General features: G+C 43.4%; 1 protein-coding gene across 1 annotated transcript in view; it reads right to left on the reverse strand.

Moving 5' to 3' along the window:
- Positions 1-21,404, reverse strand: part of dner (delta/notch-like EGF repeat containing) — a 333,612-nt gene that overhangs the window by 137,927 nt on the left and 174,281 nt on the right. Inside the window, exons 4-5 of the mRNA XM_085989907.1 lie at positions 20,732-20,898; positions 6,136-6,281 (exon numbers count right to left, since the gene is read on the reverse strand). Coding sequence (XP_085846033.1) covers positions 6,136-6,281; positions 20,732-20,898 — 313 coding nt within the window. The remainder of the gene's footprint in view (positions 1-6,135; positions 6,282-20,731; positions 20,899-21,404) is intronic.

A 21,404-nucleotide genomic window follows, 5' to 3' on the forward strand; every position in this document is an offset into this window, starting at 1 on the left:
CCACCAAACGTGCCCGCGGAGCCCCCGGAAATTTCTTCTCATGGAGAATAAAAGAATGGCAGAGATACTGCGACCAAAAATCCATGGCCCTTCTGGTATGTTCTCACTGTAAGTCTGACAGGAGTGTGGCAGAAGGGCTCTGAATTAGACCGAGATCCAGATAAACCCAGTCCAGGCTTTCCCAGGTAGTTTCTGTGGGATTTGTTTAGAATGGAGCCTTTGCCCGCCCCAAACAAAAATAGTGGTGTAAAAGAAGGAATGGCCGAGGGAGATTTCAATGGAGAGTGAAATTGGGCGGGGTGTAAAACCACCGTCCTGTCAGTTTCCCGATGGGTGGGTTAGGTTAAAATTGGTCCCAAAATGTTTCTGGAGAGCTTAATGTCCCTCAAGAAACTTTGAAGTTGAGATGTTGCTATGGTAACAGGCCTTGCAACCCTAAGCATAGCTTTAGACAGTTGAGGAGCTAATGATCAGTAGTACCTACAAGTACAAATGAACTATTGTTATGTATTTTATTAAAAACGTTATTAAAAAAAATAGAAAAATACATTGCAAACATTAACACTGCATGAAATTCATAATCTTAGCCTGTAGGTCAACATGGCGACACTGCAGCAACATAATTTCAAGCAGATTGTTCCCAGTTATTGCCTTGTGTGTTGTTTTTATGTAGAAGGAGAGGAGAATGCAACGGCCTTATCATAAGAATGGTATAATTCCATCACTCGTTGCATCTACCACTGTGTCACTTTCCCTGAGATCTCATTCTAAAAGTCTTTGCTGTACAAAGTACACCAGCTGCTGCAGCACAAACTTGCTGTGGTAACCAGCATAGTGCGGCAGCAGGATTTTTCAAGCCAGCTATTCCAGCATGAAAACTCCCCGAGGAGCCTATAACGCCACCTTAAAAAAAAGTATTTCTTTCCCTTGCCCTACTTTCAGCAGCCAACTCCGAGAACAAAACGACAATTGAATGTTCTGAGTCATGACTCTCTCTGAACTGCATCCTGCTTGTCTCAGCATTATACTGTAAAAACTGGCTGCTCAGTTCTCCAAGCAACATGTTATAAATAGCAGCACCAGCACAACAAAACTGATTGCAGCATGTTTCTTTTAGCTTCTGGAATGTTCTATGATACAATTTTCAAAAGAAGAATTAGCAGAACTTTTTCATTTCTTGGTTCAATTGCTACAGTAATAGATTGATACCGCACCAAACTTTCATTGTCAAAAGGACCGTGAATAAGACAATAGTCCACACATTATTTTTTTCCCAGCTACTTGATTAGCTAAATAAAGGGGCTCTTTAGGTTAGGTGTGTAAACAGATGAGCATGCTGCGACACTATCACTGATGTGATGAATCACAGCCATCAATTGTGTCTACTGCCAAAAATCAAAACAGAAAATGCTGGGAATACACGGGAAGTCATTCAGCATCTGCAAACAGAAAAGACAGGCTAGTGTTTTGGGTGTATAACCTTCTTCAGCACTGAAAACTGAAAGAAATACAAGCACCTTTGTAGGTTGGAAGAGAAGAGGAAGGAAGGAGAAGACATTTCTGGGTTTATATATTGGGGAAACCAAAAATAAATTAAGTAACTGCTTCGCCAAACAGTTCCATTCTGTCCCTGTGTGTCCCTGACCTCCTTGTTGGTTGTCCCTTTAACTCCCCCACCCATTGCCACTCTGACTTTTCCATCTTTGACCTCCTACACTACTCGTACCAAGCTCATTGCAAGCCTCAAGAATATTATCTCCTTTTTCTACTGGGCACTCTTCATTCTTCTGGTCTGAACATTGACTTTAGTAGCTTCACATCTTAATGATATAGAGTGGGTCTGATGGCACCGGAGACATCCTGAGGTGTTGGACCTTTGTTTTTTCTTCTATCAGATAGTACTTCCAGCATTTCTGACTTTAGTTTCAGATCTCTTCCCCTTTCACAATCTTAGCTATTTGCACATTCTTCTGTTCTTCTAATGTCTTTTCAATTCCTTAATGAGATAATCTTATTTCTTTAATGGGTGCCTGCTTCTTCATTACATAACAAGGCCAGGAAAGTGGGGGCCCTGCTGATCTTAATGGCGGAGCCTCATTAACGTATTGTAGGGCTGCCTCCCACCCAGCAGCTGGCTGAATGGGCAGCCTGACCGGCGAGCGGGGGGGGGGGAACGCTAGCGGCAGGGAGCCACAGCCGGGGACCCTTGGAGATGGGCCGTGGCACTGGGAAGGGAGCATCAGCTACGGTCGGCAATCGGGAGGACTGGAGATCGGGGTGAGGGGAGGCCGAAGGCTTCCTTGAGGGGCCTGGGGGCAGCACTTCTGCTCCTCCTGGCCCACGAGGAGTGCTAAAAGTGCCACTTACCTTGGGGAGCCAGCAGCTCCCACTTCGGATCAGCTGCCGGGAATCCCATAGGTTGGGCCTCACCCTCAGTTACTATTAAATTTTTGACGCTGTCATCAGACTGTGACTTTGGTATGTTAATTAGGCCCCAACTGCCTTTTGCAGGGCCTCATCCATGGCCTGATTTCTGCACTTTCAAATTTAAAGAGTTGGGGTCAGGTTGCCCGATCCGGATATTCTAACCCTTCTCCCCCGGGTGTTAAAATCGAGGCCTTTAACTTCCTCTGGATGATTCTTTTCCTCACCCCTCCATCATTCTTTTCTCTTCCACTCTACAAAGCGACTTGCTTATCTTTCTGTTTTCAATCTGAAGACGGTTTATACCCTAAATGTTAACCTCTCTTTTCTCTTTACAAATGCTGACTGACTGACTGTGTATTTCCAGCACTTGCTGTTTTCATTTCAGATTTCCAACATTTGCAGCTCTTTTCTTTTTATTTGGCTGATGCCAGAAGTTTTTTTAAATTTATATTCACTGGAATGACATCAAGGTGGGTAATAGTACACTATTCTATTTATTAACATCCAGTGTTAGATAAAGGGGAACCAGTGGATGTAGTATATTTGGATTTCCAAAAAGCATTCGATAAGGTGCCACATAAAAGGTTATTACACCAGATTAAGAGGCAATATAGTAGCATGGATAGAGGATTGCTTAACGGACAGAAAACAGAGAGTAGGGATAAACGGATCTTTTACGGGTTGGCAGGCTGTAACTAGTGGGGTGCCACAAGGATCAGTGTTGGGGCCTCAGCTATTTACAATCTATATTAATGACCTAGATGAAGGGACTGAGTGTAATATATCCAAGTTTGCTGATGATACAAAGCTAGCTGTGAGGAGAACACAAATTGCTGGATTTTACCAGCCCTGAGGAGGCAGGTCTGGAGGCTGGAATGATGGGAAAATCCCCAAAAATGGGAGTGGGTCCCCAACCCGCCTCCAACCAATCTTCCCGGGAGTCAGGTCCCCAATTCCTGGGACTAGGGACAGGGTCACTGGCAAGGCTTGGAAGCTAAGCAGAGCCAGGCCTGGTTAGTACCTGGAGGGGTGACCATCAAGGAAGACCAGGTGCAGAAGGTCACGGAAGGAGCCCCGAGGAGGGGCGGTTGGTGAGAAGGTCACGGAAGGAGCCCCGGGAGGGGCGGCTGGTGAGCAGGCCCGGGCGTTGGGCTGAAGATTGTCGGACAGGAGGAATGGTGGAAATGGAATGGCGGCGCGCACAGACGCAGCGGCTTTGCTTCTCCCAGGACGGTGCTATTTACGTTTAATGTTAATGTTATTTGTACTGGACTCATGGGAGCTTGCAAGATCACATTTCGTTGTTCATGTACTTGTGCATTGTACAATGACAATAAAGTTGAATTATTATTATTATTAATTTGCACAGGGACCCAACTCCTAGCGGCAGGAAGAGGATTATAGCCACTTAAGTGCCTGTTAACAGGTAGTTAAGAGGCAGTTAAGAGGCTTTTTCCAATTTTTCGACTGCTGCTGCAGGCTTCCCGACATCGGAGAACTCCGCCAGGGTAAGTGAGGTGTGCTGTGGGTCTGTTGTTATGTTGGTGTTTGGATGACAGCTGCAGAAGTGGTGTGAAGGATGCAATGGGACACTAGTTAGTATGAGAGGTAAGGCAATGTTGTGAAAGTAATTTTTAATGTGGTTAGATGTTTCTGCAGGTGACAAGCTGTGAAGTGTTTGTGTAGCCTCATCTCATCGGGAGAAGTGACAGATGGCTTCTGCAATCTCAGCTGCAGCTGCCATCTGTTTTATCCTAAGGAGAGAGTAATTGGAGAGTCTGGGTGCAAGGGCTCACCTTTGGACAGTGATTGTCAGTGTTTGACAGCACCTCAATGCTGTCAAACACTGTCAAATCATCTGTCAAACAAGTGTGGTGCATATGCCTTTAAGAAAACCGGCAGATGAAGCGTCATCAACTGACGTCATCTGACACCGGCTTTACCTTAATTGGCCGGCAAGCCCCGCAGGGCAGGCTTAACAAGGCCAATCAGGGCAAAATAGCGTCTGTTCGTCAGATGTCGCTGGGGGCTGGACTGGAACCTGAAAACCAACAGTCCCGCCTCGAACTCGGCCTGGAAGGTAAGATTCCACCCATAGAGTCTGAAAAGGGATATAGATAGACTAAGTGAGTGGGCAGTAAGGTGGCAGATGGAGTATAATGTAGGGAAATGTGAGGTTATTCACTTTGGTAGGAAGAATAGAAAAACAGAATATTTTTTAAATGGTGAAGAAACTTTCAAATGTTGGTGTTCAGAGAGATTTGGCTGTCCTCATGCAAGAAACACAGAAAGCTAGCATGCAGGTACAGCAAGCAATAAGGAAGGCAAATGGCATGTTGGCCTTTGTTGCAAGGGGGTTGGAGTATAAGAGTAAGGAAGTCCTGCTACAATTGTACAGGGCCTTGGTGAGACCACACCTGGAGTACTGTGCACAGTTTTGGTCTCCTTATCTAAGGAAGGATATACTTGCCTTGGAGGCGGTGCAACAAAGGTTCACTAGATTGATTCCTGGGATGAGAGGGCTGTCCTATGATGAGAGATTGTGTAGAATGGGCCTATACTCTCTGGAGTTTAGAAGAGTGAGAGGTGATCTCATTGAAACATACAAGATTCTGAAGGGGATTGACAGGGTAGATGCTGAGAGGTTGTTTCCCCTGGCTGGAGTGTCTAGAACTAGGGGGCATAGTCTCAGGATAAGGGGTAGGCTCACCAAAAAATTCCACATAGAGGTGATAACTGTTCCCTTATAAGCACAGATATGAAATATTGTTGAGAATGAATCTAAGCTGTAAATACAATTGTTATAGCCTTTAGCTCACATGGTCCATCACACAGAGATCATACCACTTTATAATGTTATGTTTCTCAATGACACATCTGGATCCAATCTACCAGGTAAAGCTGGTGGGTACAAGCAGCAGTAGAACTGACTTCTTTCAATGTGTGCGTTTTTCAACATGCCATCTCTTCACTTTCTCAATGAGCCATAAGTAACTCACTAAGCTGTCACTAGTTTTGCATTACTGTGCCTATAACTGTACTGAATAACATGCATTAATTCAAGAATTATTTCAGAGTTGGAATTTTAAAAATCCACTGTTTATTTTAATGGTTCTGAAAATACTTCAAATAATCTTTGTAAAATTGGAATGTAATAGCACTGTGAGCAGAATTTGCTGTTGATGCGATGTCACTATAGTAGCAGTGATTGAATTCATGTAAACACAGCTTTGTTGGTGCGCTGATATGTGTCAAAATAGATGTGCTTATTTTTGACATGGTAGGAGAATAGAAAGAAATGTGATTCAAGTTATGTGTAAGGAAAATAAGATGGAATTGTAGTCACATCGAATTATAGAGAATGAATAAGAGCATGCAGTGGTGATGAAGTGAGGGAATGTGAAGGTGTGAGTGAATGTGAAGGGGGTGAGGAGGACACTGGGACAAAAAGGGTCAAATGAGGAAGAGAAAATAATTAATCAGTCTGACTAGTATAATACTGGGAGAGAATGTAGAATTAGAATGAGGGAGAAAGATTGAATGTGGGAGAGAGAGAAAGAGAGAGCGAGTTAAAGTGAAGAGTGCAAGAATAGAATGAACATACTGTCCTTATTATGGCCTGGCTGTGATCCAATGTGCCTCTATAATGAAGGTACTGAAACATTCTAATTGTAGAGACTCGGCATTGAACAAGAAAGTCCAACTCACCTCTGAAGGTTTGGTGACGCACTGTCCCCTTCCAGAGCACTGGAGGCCATCCTGATTGTTCTTTTGTTCCACGCAGATACTGGCTTTAACTGTCAGGTTCAACCTCAGAGCTGTCACTGCTTTAGTGGCTGAATCATTCACGAGGGCTTGAGGAAAGAATTCAAGAAAAAAAAAATTAAACAAAATGGTTTCCTTGATTACAAAAACAATTTTAACAAATCTTATTTAAATGTTAATGAATTACAACCAACTTGACCATCCGTGACCTGAGGCACTAACTTATCCCAGATTTTAGATCCAAATCAGTCATCAGCAGAATAATTACCACCCTCTTTATATAATTTTGTCTTCAATTACTTCTAATCAGAATTTCTACAAAACTAAAATGGTTCCTAATATCGGAGTCAACAGTGCTCAAGTTAGCCAATTCTGATATGATGCACTCCTCATATGGAATAATTCCCACTATGCAGTTCCTCACAATATAGTGCTAGTCCTGTGTTGGTGTAGATTCGTTTATTGTGTAGCTTCTGATACAGTATAACTCCTGAAATAGTGGTATACAATCAGAGAGGACATTCCACACAAAACTATCCCAAACAAGATTCTGAACAGCATGGAGCAAAAACAATTGAGACAATGTATATATGTCTCAAAGATAATATTTAGCATTTTGTGTCAATTCAGAGGAATACATTTTCTGTTTCATTGATCAGACAAGAACATGCACACAGATATAAGCAGGAAATAGATTACACGATGCATTTACTCTCATCAGATTGCAGCCAAGCTAACAAAATGATGGCGATTTAATTACAAGGCAACTCCCCCATTTGTGAACATGGTATTTATACAATGACGCTATCACTTCACCAGTTGCCATCTTTTTATAAAACCAAATCTATAGTTTAAAGTTATGTTAGTTACTGCTAGCAACCTGTAATACATCCAAATTCGAATATTTGGCTCTTCCCCAAATCAGCTTTCACTGCAGGAATGTAGCTTCACACTTATGATTCTTGAACGTGACTGGGTCATGAGGAGGAGGCTAGGCAGAGGATGGGATTTCAAATTCAGAGATAATCTACCCTCTCCCCACCCCTGGCCTGCTCACACACTTCACTTTTGCCTGGTTACTAAGCTTTTATGTGAGAGGTTTGGAAATAGGTGAGATGGAGAAGGGACCTAAAAAGCAGAGAAAATAATGTTATTGGGCCTGGTCTCTTCTTCCCTCCCCTATTCTTTCTAACTATGTTTCCCTTGGAGAGTGCTATCTAGGGAGAGATGCCCATCACCTGGTCCAAAATGAGCACAGAGGGCACCATGGTGGCAATCTGAGGACTCAGCTATCTCAAAGCATTATTTTAATTTCAAAAACTATCTGTTTCTGGGACTAGGGACAGGGTCACTGGCAAGGCTTGGAAGCTAAGCAGAGTCAGGCCTGGTTAGTACCTGGAGGGGTGACCATCAGGGAAGACCAGGTGCAGAAGGTCACGGAAGGAGCCCCGGGAGGGGCGGCTGGTGAGCAGGCCTGGGCATTGGGCTGAAGATTGTCGGACAGGAGGAATGGTGGAAATGGAATGGCGGCGCGCACAGACGCAGCGGCTTTGCTTCTCCCAGGACGGTGCTATTTACGTTTAATGTTATTTGTACTGGACTCGTGGGAGCTTGCAAGATCACATTTCGTTGTTCATGTACTTGTACAATGACAATAAAAGTTGCATTATTATTAATGTGGGGAGGGAAGAAAGACTTAGAGGAGTATAGCTTTTTTGCTATTAAACACTATTGAGGCTCACATCTTTTAAACTGCATGCCACGCCAAAGGTTAGGTACTATTTAGCCCAGAAGATTCAGAAATGTGAATGGGGAAATTAAACCGTATTGTTTTGTATTGAGTTATTTATTTTCCACTAATGATTAAAATGCACTTCAGTCTTTGGCAGTTCCCATTCACGTGCCCCTTTTTCACTTGCTCCGCAGATTAAAGCCCACAAGTTTCTGTCCAAAATTCCCAGCTCATTGTCTGAAAAGCACTTGCGCGAGAATAGAACAGCAGGGACCAACAGAGGAGGAAAACAATCAAGGAGCGACAACACCATACATAGCAAAAGTAAGTCATGACCTAGTTTCTAGAATCCATTCATCCATTATGTTCTCAGTAGCCATCTTGGCTCAGAATATATAAATAGGCACTCTAGATATAAGCAAATTTATCTAGGACAAACACTTTTCCATTAACATTATATTCTTTACTGCAGCTCATTTCAAAGGTTGCAGTGACAGAGCTGATACTGGGTAGATTATTGGGCATAAAACAGGCATAAAACACACCAATTTAGCAGTGGGATGGCCTGTGCCCAATCTGTGCAGGTGTTGGTCCCACTGCCAAATTTGTGGGCCCCATTTTTATGGCATCCCAGAGAGACGCCTAAAACAGGCATTCGGCCCCTTGAATATGTAAATTAGGGTTCTAACACCTGTTAGAGGACCCCATTGACAAATTGGTCATCTCATTAGCTGGCCAGGCTTTGGGCCTGCCCTGCTTAAGATTCTTCAGTGACTCCCATGGCTGCCAACCAAAGGTAAGTTTTGAATTAAAAAAAACACTTTCCTGTGGAGCCAGAAGGGGCAGGAGGTTGAAGTCAATGGAAGTAAGAATCAGGAGAGATGTAAAACGGGTTGTCAACTCATTATCACTCATTTAACATTATCACACAAAGTCATGACCTATCTCGTCAAGTAAAATGAATTCTGCTAATATAATGGCTACGTGGCGGCAGTGATGAACCCGGCCTGCCTCCAGTGCATGGTGAAAAATTACAGGCTTGATGCCCATGATTTTCCAATATGCATCAACGGCAGGCAAGGCTCCATGACACTGGCACATACTTAGAAAATTACCCCCAAAAATGTACAGCATTAGTGTCGAATGACACAATACATGCAATATGCAATGGTAATTCCAAGTATGGAGCTGATGGAACTTGGGAGCAGAACCAGCACAACTCATTCAGACCTGTGACACTCATGAGTTACTTGGGTGACAAAATGCTTGGTTTTCTCCTGATTTAGTGAGTCGCTAACACAATTGCATTCTCGGGTATCAAAGCTGTGTATTTCCGATAATGTCATTAGCAGAACATTAGTTATGGAGAAAAATACGTAATTTCCTGCTTATAATTATTTTTAAAAAATTTTGAACCCCAAGGTCTCAATTATGGTTACATTTATTACCAAATGCTCACTACTAGCTCTCAAATGCAAACGGCAGTTAATGTTGGGTCAATTGTTAATTTTAAATCTGAGATTGATAGATTTCTGTTAACCAAAGGCATTAAGGGGTATGTGGATTTAGGTCACAGATCAGCCATGATCTTATTGGAATTTAATACAGAGAAGTGTGAGGTGATGCATTTTGGCAGAAGGAACAGGGAGAGGCAATATACACTCAATGGCACAGTTTTAAAGAGTGTGCAGCGACAGAGAGACCTGGGAGTTAATGTGCACAGGTCCCTGAAGGTGGCGGGACATATTGAGAGTGGTTAGCAAAGCATATGGGATCTTGGGCTTCATAAATAGAGGTATTGAGTACAAAAGTAGAGAAGTTATGCTGAACCTTTATAAAGTGCTGGTTAGGCCACAACTGGAGTATTGCGTCCAGTTCAGGTCACCTCACTTTAGGAAGGATGTGAAAGCCCTTGAGAGGGTGCAAAGATTTACCAGAATGGTTCCGGGATGGGGGATCTTAGCTTCAAGGACAGGTTGGAGAAGCTGGATTTGTTTTCATTAGAGCAAAGGAGGTTGAGGGGTGATTTGATAGAGGTGTACAAGATTATGACGAATTTGGATAGGCGAGACGGGGAAAGGCTGTTCCCACTAGTTGATGGTACAAGGACTAGGGGACACAGATTTAACGTTTTGGGCAAGAGATACAGGGGGGATGTCAGTCATGACGATTACAACTTGACCCAAGTCATCATGGCATATTCTATATTATCCCATTGTGCTGAAAATTCATATTGACATTTATAGCGGTTGTTGATTATTATAACAGAATTATAAACAGATCTGTTGCTCTTTTGCCAGCTGTTGCATTATCTCTGTATGCTACTCTGTATTCACAAGTGAGTTTATCGCATTAATTTAAGGGGTTATTGGCAGTAGTAAACCTGTCATTCCAGCAGTAAATATTGACTTAAATCAACAGAAGTGCTTTAGATACTAGGAGACAAATCAAAAGTGAAATGGATAGTTGGGCTCATTGCCCACTATTTGCAGAGGGGCAGTCTTCAAATACCAGGGATGTACTTCATCCACAAAAGCTCCAGGAAACATTCAAACAAATAACATGAGCTGCCTTCATCCAAGTAACTGCCCGGGATGGTGCTCATCCACACTAATACGATGTGCCAAGTTAGCGTACACTGAAATGGCTGGTCTTATTATTGTCAATAAAATCTCATCTTGTTCAGGGTCAGACACGGGGTCACACCTGTTAGTGAGCCCATTGTGTCTACTTCACGGCAGCTCATCACCAAGGAGACAAGGTCAGGCAGAATGCTTAGTCTGCGTTTTCATACTGGCTCATTATTTCCAAGATGAATGAAATGACATTGAAAGTAGCAGGACGAAAAGTTTTATTTTTAAAACACAAGTCATTTTAATGTTTTAACAGCTTAAGTTTTTTTCTTACTAATTACTGGTGGCAGACTCGCTCTCGTGGGGGCTTATTCACTTACACGTGAATCTTCTCAATATCATTTTGTTAAGTAATGCTTCACTGCATCAAAGTTTATTTCAAAAGATCAGGGCCAGCTTAAGATGCCGAAAAACCCAAAAGTCACAGGGGGATCCTGGCAAAGCTTAAACTGTCCCAGGCTTTCAGCTAAAATCTAGGCTGACACTCCAGTGCAGTGCTGAGGGAGTGCTGTACTGTCGGAGTTGCTGTCTTTCAGATGAGACGTTAAACTGAGGCCCCGTCTGCTCTCTCAGGTGGATGTTAAAGATCCCATGGCACTATTTTGAAGAAGAGCATGGGAGCTAGACCCGGTGTCCTGACCAATATTTATCCCTCAATCAACATCACTAAAACACATTGTCACATTGCTCTTTGTGGGAGCTTGCTCTGCGCAATTTGGCTGCCGTGTTTCCTACATTACAACAGTGACTACACTTCAAAAACGTACTTCATTGGCTGTAAAGCGCTTTGAGACATCCGGTGGTCGTGAAAGGCGCTATATAAATACAAGTCTTTTTCTTTTTCTTTTACGTTGTAAATCCTGCAATCCTTCAAATCTCTCAAGATTTCAATCTGTAGAATGATCATCTGAGCATGTTCCAGCTTCACCTTCACCCTCACCTGCGCCAGTCAGTTTCACCACAATCCTGTGCAGTTCTTGACTTCCACTACATGGCATCCGTCAGTGTCTCAATGCTTGTGGCTAAGCCTAAATCTGCATAAATCTTGTCAAACTCACCAAAGACTTCAATATCTGTGTTCCAACTTAAAGGAAATAGGGAGTGAAGTTGGACATGGCGGGGACGCACAATAGGTGGTATTGCATCGGTCGCCCATTTAGGCTCCGCCCGATATTCAGTTCCACTGGCTTCAATAGAACTGAATATTGGGCGTGTCGTATAACAGGTGGAAAATGCGATTCCACCTGTTTTACCAAGAATTACAAAGTATTTACAGCACAGAAACAGGCCATTCAGCCCAGCGGGTCAATGCCAGTGTTGACGCTCCACATGAGCCTCCTCCCATCCTTCTTCATCTCACCCCATCACCATATCCTTCTATTCTTTTCTCCCTCATGTGTTTATCGAGCTTCCCCTTAAATGCACCTATGCTATTTGCCTCAACCACTCCCTGTGGTAGCGAGTTCCACATTCTCACCACTCTCTGGGTAAGGACGTTTCTCCTGCATTCCCCCCACGTCCAACTTCACCCCTAATATCTGCTCCAATTTTTAAAGAAAATGCCATTGAAGAATTTGACTCTGTCGAGTGTCAGCCAAGTGGCACCAACCGAGCCTTCCCTCTCCCAGTTCAAATTTGTGCTGCAGATATATGTTCCTACCTCTGATGACAGTTGTGTAATTTTGGGAGATACGATAAGCCTGATACAAAGGTTGGGGGCGGGGGGGGGGGGGTTAACATTTGCATTTTCTTTATCTTTGTAAAGCAATATTTTTATGTGAATCTTATTCTACCTGTGGAAAAATGCACTCTTCTGCTCTGACTGTTTGTCAATGGGAGTGCCTGCATTGATTTTCTTATGAGAGGCTTTGATAGAAGTTATTTGAAATCTGTAGCTTTAAACCAACTGGTGTTAAGAGTTAAGTATCTTGTTTTTACTCACAAGATTCTGTTTAATTGCCTGTGCCGTGTTTAATATGAGTTATAATAACACTGCTTTAAATAACAAAATCTACAGCAGAAACTTCAATCGAGCGTGTTGAAGATTGGGAGCTGATCACCCCAGGGCCCATTTGCAGGCTTCAGCCATTTGGGGAGGGAAGTTTGGCATTAGGAGAAAGGACAGTTTGATGAGGGGAAACACGTACATAAGATACCAAAATCATTTCTTTTGAAGCTAAATAGAAATATTTAGCGGTTGGGGAAGTGGGAACGGGTTGGCTCAATCCTGACTGCTAGGGGAGGTAGAGGTCTCGAGTTGGTAGAAAGGCGAGCCTGAGGAGAGGAAGCACGTACTTAAGATAATTAAATACAATTTTGGGCTTAATAAAGCTGCTTAATCTAGGTAGCTAACGGCTTGGTTCAGGTGGCAGTACTCTCACCTAAGTTCATAAACCAGGCCAGATGTGACCAACCTTTTGTGTGCATTTGTGAGAGAGAAAGTTTGTGTGTGTGAGAGAGAGAATGCATTGTGTCCACATGTGCGACAGAGTGTATGTGCATGTGTGAATGGGAAGTTATTATAGTTTTCCATAGAATAGCTTTTGCAGGGGTGGTGGTGGGGTGGGGGGCGAGCGAGGGGTGAGTTCTCTTGAGTTAGTCCTGTAAATGATTTATTTATAGTACAACATGCTTGATTTATTTTTGTTGCATTATTGGATCCTTTATGTGAAAGTCATTCTCTGACCATGAAGATGGGGATGGTTACCTGCTTAGGGTCTCTGATAATGGCACTTTCTGACTGGCTGCCAGGACCTGCATGAAAATGCATCAGGCTGACTTGCCTCTTGATGTTACCTACCTCTGGGCACTACTCGGTTGACTTCAATGTTTATTTTTAACATCAAAGGTATCTGACTGGTGTTAGAGATCTTGAGGTTATTTCGTTGGTCACAGGGAACCAGACGGTATTTCACCAGTGACAGGAATGTATAGAATATTCTTGTAGTAATTGCAACCTAGGAAATGTCACCAGGGAGACTGATCTGAAGGATAGTTCACTGGCTAAAGGGTTGCTTATCTAGTGAGGGATCGTATGGACATCTCATTCAATGGCATGGATCTTGAAGATAGCTCACGGACACGTTCTGCTGGGTCAAGTAATGGGGTCAGCATGGCTCAATAGTAGCACTCTCACATCTGAGTCAGATGATTGTGGGTTCAGGTCCTACTCCAGAGACTTGAGCACACAATCTAGGCTGACATTCCAGTGCAGTACTGAGGGTGCGCTGCACTGTCGGAGGTGCCATCTTTCGGATAAGACGTTAAACCGAGGCGTGTCTGTCCTCTCAGGCGGACGTAAAAGATACCATGGCACTATTTCGAAGAAGAGCAGGGGTGTTCTCTCCGATGTCCTGGTCAATATTTATCCCTCACCCAACATCACTAAAACAGATTATCTGCTCATTGGGAACTTGTTGCGCACAATTTGGCTGCTGCTTTTTCCTACTTGGCAGGGGGATGGGGTACAGAGTGGAGCTATAGTAGGGGGTGATTTACAGCCAAATACAGAGGGAAAAACAAGTCAGCTGGGAAGGCAAAGCAAATATGTGAAGGCAAAAGAGAATATAGCAGGGCTGGAAGGCATTTATTTTAATGCAAGGAGTCTTGCAAATAAGGTGGATGAACTGAAGTTGTTGTTGAACACATGGGAGTACGATATTGTTGCTATCACGGAGACATGGTTGAGGGAGGGTCAGGACTGGCAGCTCAATATTCCGGGGTATAGAATCTTCAGGCGAGACAGAGGGGGGTGTAAAAGGGGAGGGGGTGTTGCAATATTAATTAAGGAGTCAATTACTGCTGTAAGGAGGGATGATATATTAGCGGGTTCCTCTAATGAGGCCATATGGGTAGAACTTAAAAACAAAAAGGGGGCAAGCACTTTGCTGGGAGTGTACTATAGGCCCCCAAACAGTCAGGGGGAGATAGAGGAACAGATATGTAGGCAAATCTCAGAAAAGTGCGAAAATAATAGGGTAATAATAGTGGGGGATTTCAACTTCCCCAATATAAATTGGGATAGTCAGAGTGTGAAAGGCTTAGAGGGTGCAGAATTCTTAAAGTGCATCCAGGAGAGCTTTTTGAGCCAACATGTAGAAAGTCCTACAAGAGAGGGGGCGGTACTGGACCTAATTCTGGGGAATGTAGCCGGGCAAGTGGTGGAAGTGTCAGTAGGAGAGCATTTTGGCGACAGTGACCACAATTCGGTGAGATTTAAGGTGGTCATGGAAAAAGACAAAGACGGCCCGGAAATAAGGGTTCTAAATTGGGGGAAGGCCGATTTTAATATGATAAGGCAGGATCTGGCCAAATTGGACTGGGAGCAGCTACTTATAGGAAAATCCGCATCAAAACAGTGGGAGACTTTCAGAAGGGAAATAGAGTACAACGCCAACATGTTCCTGTAAAGGTCAAGGGTGGGACCAACAAGCAAAGGGAACCTTGGATGACAAGGGATATACAAAAATGCATTAGAAATAAAAGGGGGGCTTTTGGCAGTTACAAAAGACTAAAGACGGAAGAAGCCCTAGAGGAGTATAAAAAATGCAGGGGCATACTTAAAAAAGAAATTAGGAGGGCGAGGAGGGGCCATGAAATAACACTGGCGAGCAAAATAAAGGAAAATCCTAAGATGTTTTATAAGTATATTAAGGGCAAGAGGATAACCAGGGAAAGGGTAGGGCCCATTAGGGACCAAAGTGGCAATCTGTGTGTAGAGCCAGATGATGTAGGCGGGGTTTTAAATGAATTTTTTGCATCTGTGTTCACTATGGAGAAAGACGATGCATAGAAATCGGGCAAGGGGGCTGTGACATACTTGAACATATTAGCATCGAGAGGGAGGAGGTGCTAGCGGTTTTAGCAGGCCAAAAAGTGGATAAATCCCCAGGCCCAGACGAGATGTATCCCAGGCTGCTGTGGGAGGCAAAGGAGGAGATTGCAGGGGCTCTGACACAAATTTTCAGAACCTCTCTGGCCACAGGGGATGTACCAGAGGACTGGAGAACAGCTAACGTAGTACCATTATTCAAGAAGGGTAGCAGGGATAAACCAGGGAATTACAGGCCAGTGAGCCTAACATCTGTGGTAGGGAAATTATTGGAAAAAATTCTGAGGGACAAAATTAGTCTCCACTTGGAGAGGCAAGGATTAATCGGGGATAGTCAGCATGGCTTTGTCAAGGGTAAACCATGTCTGACAAATCTGATTGAATTTTTCGAGGGGGTGACTAGGGGGGTGGATGAGGGAAATGCTGTGGATGTGGTTTACATGGACTTCAGTAAAGCTTTTGACAAAGTCCCGCATAGGAGACTGGTCAAGAAGGTAAGAGCCCATGGGATCCAGGGTGCCTTGGCGCGTTGGATCATAAACTGGCTGAGTGGCAGGAGGCAGAGGGTGATGGTCGAAGGTTGCTTTTGTGACTGGAAGCCTGTGTCCAGTGGGGTACCTCAGGGATCGGTGCTGGGTCCCTTGTTGTTTGTGATCTACATAAATGATTTGGATGAGAATGTAAAAGGTATGATCAGTAAGTTCGCAGATGACACGAAAATTGGTGGGGTGGTAAATTGTGAGGAGGAAAGCCTCAGGCTACAGGACGATATAAACGGGTTGGTCAGATGGGCGGAAAAGTGGCAAATGGAATTTAACCCTGAAAAGTGCGAGGTGATGCATTTTGGACGGACAAATAAGGCAAGGGAATACACAATGAGTGGTAGGACCCTAGGAAGTACAGAGGGTCAGAGGGACCTTGGTGTACATGTACATAGATCCCTGAAGGCAGCGGAACAGGTAGATAAGGTGGTTAAAAAGGCATATGGGATACTTGCCTTCATTAGCCGAGGCATAGAATATAAGAGCAGGGAGGTGATGATGGAGCTGTACAAAACGCTGGTGAGGCCACAGCTGGAGTACTGTGTGCAGTTCTGGTCGCCTCACTATAGGAAGGATGTGATTGCTTTGGAGAGGGTGCAGAGAAGATTCACCAGGATGTTACCTGGGATGGAGCGCCTCAGCTATGAAGAGAGGCTGGACAGGCTGGGGTTGTTTTCCTTGGAGCAAAGAAGGCTGAGGGGGGACCTGATTGAGGTGTACAAAATGATGAGGGGCATAGATAGGGTAGACAAAGAGGAACTTTTCCCCTTAGTAGGGGGGTCAATAACAAGGGGGCATAGATTCAGGGTAAGGGCCAGGAGATTTAGAGGGGATTTGAGGAGGAACTTTTTCACCCAGAGGGTGGTTGGAATGTGGAACTCAATGCCTGAAAGGGTGGTAGAGGCAGGAACCCTCACAACATTCAAGAAGCATTTGGATGAGCACTTGAAATGCCATTGCATACAAGGCTATGGACCAAATGCTGGAAAATGGGATTAGACTGGACAGGGATGGATGGGCGGCGCAGACACGATGGGCCGAAGGGCCTCTTTCTGTGCTGTAAAACTCTATGACTCTATGACTCTATGACTTCAAAAGTACTTAACTGGCTGTAAAGCGTTTGGGATGTTCTGAGGTCATGAAAGGCACTATATAAACGCAAGTTATTTAGTTCTTTGTTTTACTGGATTCGTTTAGAAAGTAGTGACCTACTGACTTAATCAGTGTCAACTGGTGCAGATATTAACAGGCAGTTGCAGCCTTGGTTTTGTTCAAGCAAACATATCTCTGAGCAGATACTTTTCCCTACAGATTCTTCACGAGTCTGAGCCCATGGCTAATGGGAATTTTGAACCTTTCAGAGACAGCTGGTGAAGTCTATAGGCCCCTTAGTTAGCCCTTGTAACAGGATAGGAGTATTGACCACAGCTCTCTGCATTCACCTGCTTAATATTCTGTCTACTCATCCTGCTGTGTTCTCACTCCTTCCTATAGTGTTTCTTTAATCTTTGAATTCTACATAGTCTTTTTCATCTAATCCCTCTAATTGTTGCAGGATTGCTCTGGCATTAAAGATGCTTTACACAAAACAACAGATGTGAGCTTTTCCGCAGTGTTCATCAAAGCTGCTTTTATATTGTGTAAGATCTGTGCCAACACCGCTGGCTCCTGGCAAGGGGTCTCAGCAGCCAGAAGCAACCCCAAAGTACACTTGCCAGATTTGCTAAGGTTGGCTGCTGGGAAGAAGCAGTAAAAAAAAAATCCATTATTAAAGCAGCATTTATTGACTCAGTTGCCTTCCTTACCTCTATGAGATTTGTCCAAGCTTTATGCTTTCACTATTAATGCGCTCTCTCAAAAATTCCTCTTCATATCCCAGATTTAAGACCTGATTTTAGCCTGTCCGGTGGTGGGGGAGGTGGGTGGGGGGGGGTTAAAATCATGTCTGGATGATCCCCGCACCTTTCCCACCCACCCCCCATTTTAACTCACCAGTTATTAACTGCGTGTTGGGTGCCAGTCCCAGGTAAGTGGGGTCTTAATTAAGTCAAAGTCACACGCTGATGGCAACATACCCCAATGCATTATAACCCAAAATTGCAGATGTCCCACCCAGTGTGATTATTTGTATCATAGTTATCCAGTCAGAAATGTGTTTGTTGCATTCCTAATTATAGGCTGCAAACGTTATTCACTTCAAAATTTACAAAATCTTTAGGAAGAGCACATTGAAGATTATTTTAGACCAATTATCTTTCACGAGTTTGCCACAGCAGGACCTTTTGCTGAGGATTCTTCATGTGAATTAATTATCCCGATGCAGCACAGCAGAATGCGCATGCTCTCTTATTATAAGCCATTAACAGGCATTTAAATTTTAATTCTCTGAAACAGAGTTATTAACTTTCCTCCAAGCAATTTTATTTATAATGTCAACAATGATAAAATATCTGCAACAGATCAGAATATTCCTCCTTCATTTAAAATACCTCTTTTTAAAAAAAAACTGAAGAATATTAACTCTCCGCACAATAAACCTTCTGCAACAATTTATTGGGAACAAAAATAGCTGTTCCTTTTTAATTGCCAATCAGGTTTTAAACTAAATGAAAGATAATCTCTGGGTAATGGCCTAATTAGAGTATCTAGCTAAAGATGGGAAAATGGCTTTACAAAAACTAGTTAATGCAGTTATATAAAAGAGTATTGAAACCATGGTCTTGCAGCAGGCTGCAGTTATACTACACTCTGTACAAAGTGGTGCAAGGCTACATCTGGAGGTAACCTCACACCTTGTAGTTTTAGCCGTGGCTCACTCCTGTCTCTGAGTCAGAAGGTTGAGGGTTCAAGTCCCACTCCGGAGACTTGAGCACAACAATCTAGGCTGACATTTCAGTGCCGTACTGAGGGACTGCTGCACCGTGGAAGGTGCCGTCATTCGGATGAGATGCTAAACCCCGTCTGCCCTCTCAGGTGGATGTAAACCATCTCATGGCACTACTTCGAAGAAGAGCAGGGGAGTTCTCAACCTGTGTCTTGACTAACATTTATCCCTCAACCAGCAACACAGAGATTCTCTAATCATGATCACATTTCTGTTTGTGAGACCTTGCTGTACACAAATTGACTGCTGTGTTTCCTATATTACAACAGTGACTAGACTTCAAAAGTACTTCATTGGCTGTAAAGTGTTTTGGGACGTTCTGAGGTTGTGAAAGGCATAAATGCAAGTCTTCCTTTTTTTTCTTTCTCTTGGGTTCATCATCTGCCAAAGCTAGGTACAGGAAACTTTCGATTAACCGGCCCCTAAATAACCGGAACGCTATATCCACCGGCAAAATTCAGGAGTCGGTTCAGGTAATTTTTTTTACTTTTAGTTACTTTTTTTACTCCATTTGTTGCTCTGCAAGGGTGTAGCTGCAGCTGTTGCTAAGCTACAGAGACGCTTGCAACTTGTGCCGATTGTTTTGAAGCTAAGCAACAGGGTTTGTTGCTTTATACGGAGCTCTGAGCTCCGTATCTTTTACTATAGCGTCCGGTTATCCGGAATTGTTGATGAACCGGCAACACGTCGGTCCCGTCCGTGCCGGATACCAGAACGTTTCCTGTATATGCACCACTGTCCATAGATGTGGGTGTGAGAGTACCAGCAGCTGGGCACAGGTCACCTCTGGTGCACCCTGATCTGCCTCACCATCTCTGCTAATCTCCTTTTTCCTCTTCCTCCTCCAAAATGCTCACATATCTGGGTATTCCCATTGGGAAACCTATGGGTGGCTCTAATGGAGTTGGAAGAATAAAAAATATAAGCAGCAGAGTAATTACCACAAAGTGTCATGAAAGCCCAAGTGACAGCAGAAAAAAGAGAATTAGTATTGAAATAGTTCACATAATCTTCTTAATTTGCCTTTTAAATGAACTTTTCCAGAAGCAAATCCCTGGGCACCTATCATTTATGGTTGTGATTGGTAAGTGGCACAGTACTGCTTTACAGAATGGAAAAAGATGCAGAAGACATTATGATGTCCATCCTGCATTATTTGAATATTATTATGAAACTCCAGCCTGAAAATGGCAAGAGCTTCCAGCATCTACCCTCAGGCCCTGGGGAAATGTGCCCCTTTCCCATTCTATGAATTGTTGCACACAGTACCTGAGTGAGACAAAAAATGGTTCTGCTGGGTCTTTGCAGGTCCTTTGATGTCCTTGTCTCCAGTAAAGCCTTTACTCACTCTCATCCTAGTCAATTCCCCTGGTAAGCCTCCATCTGCAGTCCCTCAAGTCCAAAGGATGCAGATTTGAGCGTATCTGGTACACAATTGGCTTAGCCATCCATCATCAGATCTGGCTGGACTACATTAAGCACTATCAGACCACACGCTCCCTTGAACCTACCTTATGAAAGGTATGTAAAAAGTCTCAATACACTGACATCCAAATAACAATCAAATCTCAGTCACAAGAAAATGACAGATTATTGCAGATTAAAATGGCCATGTGTCAGAGAGCTGCAGGACACATTATAAAAAGCCAAATCCCAGCTGGTGTAATTGCAATTGCGCATAGATCTGTGGTTCAGAATGTCTTATTATATCATCATTATCTCATCCACCTGCTGCTATATTTCTTGTCAGTTAGTAATCCACACAATTATTTTAGTTTGTGCATTTTGACTTGGTTGACACGACACGTAGGCTCACTGAAGCTTGAATGATCTTCTCCGGGTCAGAGGCCTGCATCAAGCCACTCTGTTTTAATAAAGGAAAGAGACATGAAGGAGGTCAGTTCCAAAACACCTTACCAATAAAGTAGTTGCTCCCCAAAGACACCAGCTCCTCTAAAAGAACAAATCCATCGATGGTGTGCAAGGGCATGATGCTCTTTCCGTTCAAAAAAGAGCATTGCTGGAACTCAGCTTCTGTGACTTCCCAGAAGGCAACAGATGTGTCAACCCCATTCAGTTTAATTCTGGAAGATAAACATGGTTTATAAATAAATTCAGATGTTCACCGATGCTTTGAGCAAAGAATTTATTTCAATAGTTATTACTTTGTTTGATTTTTGAGTTTTACAAAGAGATACAGCTCTCGTTTCACTGAGCGTTCTGATTCAACTTTAAATGATTGTGATAACACTTAGGTGCCAGCATGAGGTACCATGCTCTAGAAACCCTTGCCAGTAGTTGCTACCAACAGAATCATTCTAATTTTTTATGTGCCAGTAGTGGTAAAATGACCTATCAGAATCTATCTACAGGAAACTCTTTGGTGTCTGGCACCGACGGGACCGGCGTGTTGCCGGTTGATTAAAAATTCCAGATGACGGAGAGGGTTATCTACCGAGGCTATTTTTAACAAACAAAAATAAAAAAATCAAGAAATGTGCAGTATACAGTAATTGGGTACTCGCCTACAGAATGTTGTGTTAAATGGATGGTGGAAGATGCTTGATTAAGTACAGTACTGCCAGTTGAG

The sequence above is a fragment of the Somniosus microcephalus genome, chromosome 6 (assembly GCF_052327205.1).
Source record: "Somniosus microcephalus isolate GS21.2 chromosome 6, FLI_Smic_1.0, whole genome shotgun sequence".
In the NCBI taxonomy this organism is placed as follows: Eukaryota; Metazoa; Chordata; class Chondrichthyes; order Squaliformes; family Somniosidae; genus Somniosus; species Somniosus microcephalus.